Here is a 7,270-nt window from a genome sequence, read left to right as displayed (position 1 = left end):
ATGCACTCGGGTTCCATGTCTGTTCTAGGCCATCCTGGGGTCTGCAATGCTACATCCTACAGAACTCGCTGTTACATCCCAGTGACTCCTTCTGTTGCTCTTTGTTCCAATGATGTAAGCCCTACCCTTGGACACTGCTTGCCCAGTAGCTACCAAGGAAATCTCTGGCTCCTGGATTACTGCCAAGAATCCTACTGTGAAGTGCCAAGCTGCGAATCTCCCAGCTGTGAACCCAAGACCTGTACCACAAGTTGTGACCCATCAGATGCCTGTGTGCCCTGCAACTCTCCATCAGTGGGCCAAGGCTCCGGTGTCTGTGAAACTACCAACATCAGCCCCAGCCCCAGATGCAGCCCATGCATCCAGACCAAGGGGTATGTATCTGATTGCACACCTGCTCCATGTGCATCCAAAGCCCGCCAGACCCTTGGCAATGGTTCCAGCTGCTTTGGGCAACTTAACTACTTACCCAAGAGTCTCCAATCTCTAAACTACTGCAGACTGGGTAGTTTTGGATATAGAAGCTACCAAAATCTTGGCTTCCCACCATCATGTTATATTTCCAGCAGCTGCCAACCCCAACGCTATTTAATAAGAAATTGCCAATACTGGAGTTACAGGCCTTCGAGCTGCCGACCACTGAGCTATTTATCTAGAAGCTTCTGGTCTCTGAGCTGCATACCCAGTACCTTCCCACCTCTGAGGTATTTATGTGGTGGTAACAGACCTCTGGATTGCTATTAATCAATTTGCAGCATATATAGCAGCTGGAAATTGCCCAAAGGGGCAAATTCTAAGTAGTAGAATCTCTAATATTCTGCTGAATTGCTTTATGCATCTTAAGAATCTTGTAACATTAACCTCAAATATAACTTCCAGGCTCAGGAACCACAGCCATTATCACCAGCTAGCTTTTGTTCTATTACTCTGTTATTGCCCTTTGTGTTAAAAGCTGGTCCTGAAGATAATATTATTTCTGACGTTGATTATGATGGACTCACTGAAGAGACTCCCATGAAATGCAACCGTCACCAGCTTTCTTACTTTAGCTGGTCACTTGTCTGCCAGGGCGATTATCACCTACCTTTCCTGATGAAGTGACATCTATCTCCTTGGTGTGACTACTGATTCCAGTATGCAAGTTATTTCTGACGGTTTTGCTTTTTTTTTTTTTTTTTTTTTTGAGTCAGAGTCTCACTCTGTTGCCTGGGCTAGAGTGCCGTGGTGTCAGCCTAGCTCACAGCAACCTCAAACTCCTGGGCTCAAGCAATCCTCCTGCCTCAGCCTCCCGAGCAGCTGGGACTACAGGCATGCACCACTATGCCTGGCTAATTTTTCTATATATATATTTTTAGTTGTCTATGCAATTTCTTTCTATTTTTAGTAGAGACAGGGGTCTCACCCTTGCTCAGGCTGGTCTCGAACTCCTGAGCTCAAACAATCCGCCTGCCTCGGCCTCCCAGAGTGCTAGGATTACAGGCGTGAGCCACTGCGCCGGGGCTGGTTTTGCTTTTTATCAGCAGTTTTGCCAACTGCCTAACTTGCACCTTGCTAATGAGGTGAAAGATAACATTATCTTAAACATGATGAGCTGAGCTATTTCATCCTTTCCCTACTTACTGATTATAAGAACCTGCAAATAATAATGGTGATTGGAGCTCAAAAACAGAAAAAAAAAAAAAACCACACAGAAGACTTCAGGAAATCTTCTCTTCCAAAGAAGACATAAAACAAGATTGACTGGAACTTGGCTTTTATCCTGAATGACTAGGAGAAAGCCTCAGCAGAAGCTGTAACACAAAAATTATTTGTCAAAGAATGAAATGACAAAATGCTGTTACAAATTCTTTATGATTAGTGTTCTTCTATGTTCAGGTTTCTCCTATAATCCTGCCCTGCTGCATTATTGTGTTCTGATTCCAGAAAATGTCCTGGTTCTTAATTAATAAACTAATTTCTATCTGGAAATAGTGATTTTCCTTATGCTTTATTTCATGTTCACTAAAGTTTCATCCATGTTCTGGGCAATATGTATAGCATTGTCAAAATGCTAGTTTCCCATAAAAAAAGGTAAAAAAAATGAAATTCCAGACTTTTGATTTTTTCTTTGTTTTGTTCTGTTTTTAACAAGTATATTAAGTGTATCTCTCTTGGAATGTCTGTGATTGATATTGATATAGGGAAATTGGGGGAAAATATTCATAAAATAAACCAGTTTACCAATTTAATAAAAAGTACATAAAGTATTAAATGTATGTATATTTGCCAGCACAGTATGTATATTTATTGGTTTTGTAGACAAGGTTTGGGCAGTTGAGTAGATTTAATATTGAATCTCTGGAGAAGTGATTTAACCTATATAAAGTTCTTATCCAAAAAAAATGGAAATAAAATCATCAATCTCAGTGATAAAAATAAAATGATATATACCCTAAGCATTTTTGCAAATAAAAAGAAAATCCCATTTAAAGGCAAATAAGATGGAGATGAATGTAACTGAAGTTTGGAAGGATGGGGAAGAAACACCAATGTCAATAGTCAATGTCTACAATTACAACTTATGAAACACACAAATGGGACTACCATTTTATCGGTTTGTTCAGTGGCCTTACTGCATATAGAAAAGGCTTTAGAAGAAATATTAATGCACTGCTTCTGCTAGAACATGTCTGGGAACAATTAAGTCACTCTTGGTGAGTTCATTCAATTTTCAGAGAATTCTATTTGCTGAAAATTTCTTCTTTATAATGATTGCATAATTGTCCTTGGCAACCATTGATTGACCATATAGGGCCAGTTCAATTTCTGTAACATTAGTGTTAAAGTATTTGAAAATAATTACTGCATTACTGCACATCCCAGCTGAGTATTCAGTAGTCCAAATTAAACATATATGCTTTCTCTTTACAAACCTATTCTTTGAGATATTGAGCAGGACTCTTTGGGGATATCAAGATTTATAGATCCTATTCTCAAGAACTATTCAGAAGAGTACTATATTGAAACAAACACAATACTGTTTTTATTATTTTAAGTATAATATGAAAACTTCAGGGGAAGAAAGAGTACTTCTAACTGAAAGAGCAAGAAACCACTCAGTAGAAAAATGGCATTGAAGGGATGTCTGAATGGTGAAGTGACTAGGGTGAGTACTTGATGGAAAAAGGAGCATAGGGGTGATAGGTAAATTTGAAAAGAGATATAGTGAAGTTTGAGCAGAGAAAAGCAAACCTAAAATCAATTTTTTAAAAATTGGGAGAAAATACAGGAAATTAAAGACCTTGGGTAGGGAAGATTCTTAATAAGAAAAAACAAATAAACAATAGTTAATAAAAGATTTGTAAATGCAGCTACATCAAAATCAAAAGCTCTTGATAATAGAAAATATCATAAAGAAATTAAAAATAAAGCAAGAGTGTGCATGTGTGTGTGTGGAGGGGGGTCATAGTGTATATGAGAACTCCATGTAGTTTCCAGTCAATTTTTCTGTAAACATTAAGCCTAAAAAAAAGTCTATCAAGACAAAAAATCAAATAAAGAATTATCAAAAAATAGCAGGATTGAGAGAAAATATGTACAACATGTACCATAAAATTACTGTCCAAAATATTTAAGAACTTTTACAAATAAAAAGAAAAACAAATGACTCAATAGAAAATAAGCAAAGGATATGAGCAGGCAATTACTAATAAAGCCTTCAACCTCATTAGTAATTAGAAACACAAGATATTATTTTTTACTATCCATTTGGCAAATACTTTTTCATTTAATTATATGTCAACTTAAACATATATTCTAACACACTGCAGATGAAAGTGAAATTTAACAGAGCCACCGTCTATGTGAACGCTTAAAATGCACACATTTTATGACTAGATAGTTACACTTTACAAAGTCTTTCTTACAGAAACATTCTTTCAAGTTTTGTAATATTCATTTTAGCACTGCCTAGATACTGAAAAATTGAAAATGATAGAAAAGTGCATGAATGGAAGCCTATGAAATAAACTGTAGTATAGTCATACTAATAAATATCTTGCAACAATTGAAAAGAGTTGCACGGACCCATATGAATTAATATGATAAAAAGCATATTACAAAATATGAAACTTAAGATTTATAAAAATATAATATATAAAGTGTGTCATATTTTATGTATAACCATTTACATACAAAGAAACATTTATATAATTTTTATTTTTATATTATAGAATATATATATTAATAGAATAAAAAACTCTAGAAAAATACAACCTAAAAATTGTTAGCTTTGGGGGAGTTTTAGGTAGGGGAGGTTGAAGATTCTCAAAGTGATTTTTAGACTTAACAGTTATGCTTTGATTATCAATTATTAAAAAACAAAAAGCAAAATAGCAGTACTAATGGAGGGGCAAGATGGCTGACTAGAGACATGGCTTGCCTGACCATCCTGAAGGAAGGGTTTCAGATAAAAGAGAGGGGAGAGGTCGGGCATGGTGGCTCACGCCTATAATCCTAGCACTCTGGGAGGCCAAGGCTGGAGGATCGCTGGAGGTCAGGAGTTCGAGACCAGCCTGAGCAAGAGCGAGACCCCGTCTCTACTAAAAACAGAAAGAAATGATTTGGACAGCTAAAAAAAAAAAATATATATATATATATATATGTATATATATATATATATAGAGAGAGAGAGAGAGAGAGAGAGAAAATTAGCCGGGCATGGTGGCGCATGCCTGTAGTTCCAGCTACTCGGGAGGCAGAGGCAGAAGGATTGCTTGAGTCCAGGAGTTTGAGGTTGCTGTGAGCTGACGCCATGGCACTCTAGCCCAGGCAACAGAGTGAGACTCTGTCTCAAAAAAAAAACAAAAAAAAAGAGAGGGGAGAGGGGACGCAGCTCAGGTGTAGGTCATAGAGAGAAGGGTCAGAGCCTGCTAGGGACCTCATGGAGGAAAATTGCAAAGCAAAGAAAGAAGAGTATAAAGGGAAAAAAAGATATCAGTAAGGATCAAACCCAGAGCGACTCGGAGCCCAGGGAACGGGTAAGGGGGGTCCCATTCTCTCTCCCACGCTCCTGCAGTGATCAGCGGGCTACCAAGTTTCTTGGAAGCTTTCCCACTCCCATGAGCCCAAACACTATGACAACCACAGAGTTGTGGGGAGAACTTGGGTGATCCCAGAGCTTGGGCATTCGGTGCGGTGTTCCCCTCCAGGGAAAGTGACCCAAGAGGCGGGAGAGCTGGCTTTCTTCCATTCAGACTCTTATGTCCCCCTGCCCCACCCCCACCCACTGCAACTGGGAGAACAGTTTGAGCTGAGAACTTGGCAACAGACCTCCTCACCCCATCTGGTGTATCCTTCAGTCTGAGGTTTCCATAGAATTTGGGGCTCACGCTTGCCCTGTGAGGACCTGCAATGGCCCCAGGCTGCCAGATCTGGGATCTCCTTGCCCACCGGCATTTCTCCCAGATACACGCCAGCGGATCAGACACACGGGCCGGATCCCGTGTCCTCAGGACTTGAACGAGTTGCTAGGGGACACAAAGGGAGGTTTGGGAGCTGGACATGGCAGGTGAGGGAGCTCACGTGGGCGGAACTGATGGGAAAATACTATAGGGGTCCAAGACAGAGCAATCTGCTGTTGGACTAGGGCAGTTCCTGAGGCAGGGAAGATCCCAGCCCATGGCACTACAGCAGCCAAGCGCCACGTGTTCAGGCACCTGGGCTGTCAGGGAATTGCGGCCCCTTCCTCACCAGCCGCCTTCCCAGTCTGGAGAGCCTGCCCTGACACTTCTCCCAGCAGCTCCGCCTGGCAGCTGGGAAAACAACCTCTGAACCCTGCTGAGGCTTTGCAGAGCCTTCCAGTCTCGCACAACCTAACCACACACTGTCTCACTCCTGCACCCACTCACCTCTGCTGTGGTGCGGGTCAGGCAACCTCCTGGGAGCTACAGGACCCTTCACAAAGCCGGGGCATTCAAGTGCTCCACCTGAGGGACTGGAGCTTATCACAGGCACAAAAGAACATCTCAGCAGTCGGCTCTTTCCTGCAAGCATCAACCACTGACAGGGAGAACAACTCTATAGTTCATCAAAGCATCCACCAACTCAATCAAACAGGGAATGGCTGATTCTTACTCACAAGTATCAGCCGTCATCTCAGAGATTAAGCTGGGAGTCCCAATACAATTCACGCTGCTGGGAAGAGGTGAAGACAGCCAGGTAGAGGCAACCCAAGAGAACACTGTTTATTAGGAGAGAAACAAAAGTTATGAGCAGCTCAATTTGCAAGGGGTCTCCCTCTTCCACTGCAGACCTCTGGGCTGATCAAGGAGCTGCTCAGAGTCTGTGCAGAGGCATTCCACAGGAGAGCAGGTGCTGCAGAGATCTGGCACCTGCCAATCCCAGGTTTCTGCAACTGGCAACATCCTGACAGCTCTGGTACAGAGAGCCAGCTCCGCTCAGGACCCAGCCTTCCAGTAGTAGCCTTTGCATCACCCCTGCTGAGATGCGGAGGGAAAAGATGTTCCCCCATATCATGCCCTGTGACTGCTGGGTACCTAAAAATCCCCCCAAACTCACACCTTTTATAAAACAATAGAACAAGAGGTAAAACAAAGCAATAAGGGACTACCTAACAGGATGAACAGACCAACAACCCACATATCAACGGTATTAATTAATGTTAACAGACTGAATGCTCCTCTCAAAAGAAACAGGCTGGCTGAATGGATGATAAAACACAACCCAAGTCTCTGCTGTCTCTAGGAAATACATCTAAACCACAAGGACACACACAGACTTAACGTGAAAGGATGGAAAAAGATATTCCACTCAAAAGAAAATCAGAAAAGAGCAGGTGTAGACATTCTTATATCAAATAAAATTGACTTTAAGTTCACAAAGGTAAAGAAAGACAAACAGGGTCATTATATTATGAGAAAAGGAGCAGTTCAGCAAGAAGACATAACAATCCTAAATATATAAGCACCCAACAGAGGAGCTCCCAGATGCATAAAGCAAGTTTTACTAGAGCTAAGCAAAGAAATAAATAGCACCATCGTAATTGCCAGGGACCTCAACATCCCATTGTCAGAGCTCAAAAAATCATCAAAGCAGAGAATAAATAAATAAACAATGGATTAAACCAAACTCTAAATCACATGGCCTGACAGATATTTACAAAACATTCTACCCCAAAACTACAGAATATAGATTTTTCTCAGCAGCACATGGGACATTCTCTAAGATTGGTCATATCATAGGCCATAAAACAGCTCTCAACAAATTCAAA

General features: G+C 41.0%; 1 protein-coding gene across 1 annotated transcript; it reads left to right on the top strand.

Annotated features, from left to right (window-relative positions):
- Positions 1–744, top strand: LOC123642651 (keratin-associated protein 24-1). Its single transcript, XM_045557936.1, has one exon. It carries the CDS (start codon positions 1–3, stop codon positions 742–744), a length of 744 nt encoding a protein of 247 aa, XP_045413892.1.
- Positions 745–7,270: the final 6,526 nt, after the last annotated feature.

This window comes from Lemur catta, chromosome 1 (genome assembly GCF_020740605.2).
Source record: "Lemur catta isolate mLemCat1 chromosome 1, mLemCat1.pri, whole genome shotgun sequence".
Classification (NCBI taxonomy): Eukaryota; Metazoa; Chordata; class Mammalia; order Primates; family Lemuridae; genus Lemur; species Lemur catta.
The sequence above is the reverse complement of the archived record's forward strand: the minus strand, read 5'-3'. Positions and strand labels throughout refer to the sequence as shown.

Excerpts from the sequence above, each read along its gene's own strand:
- LOC123642651 (XM_045557936.1), top strand. The coding sequence starts at position 1 with ATGCACTCGGGTTCCATGTCTGTTCTAGGCCATCCTGGGGTCTGCAAT.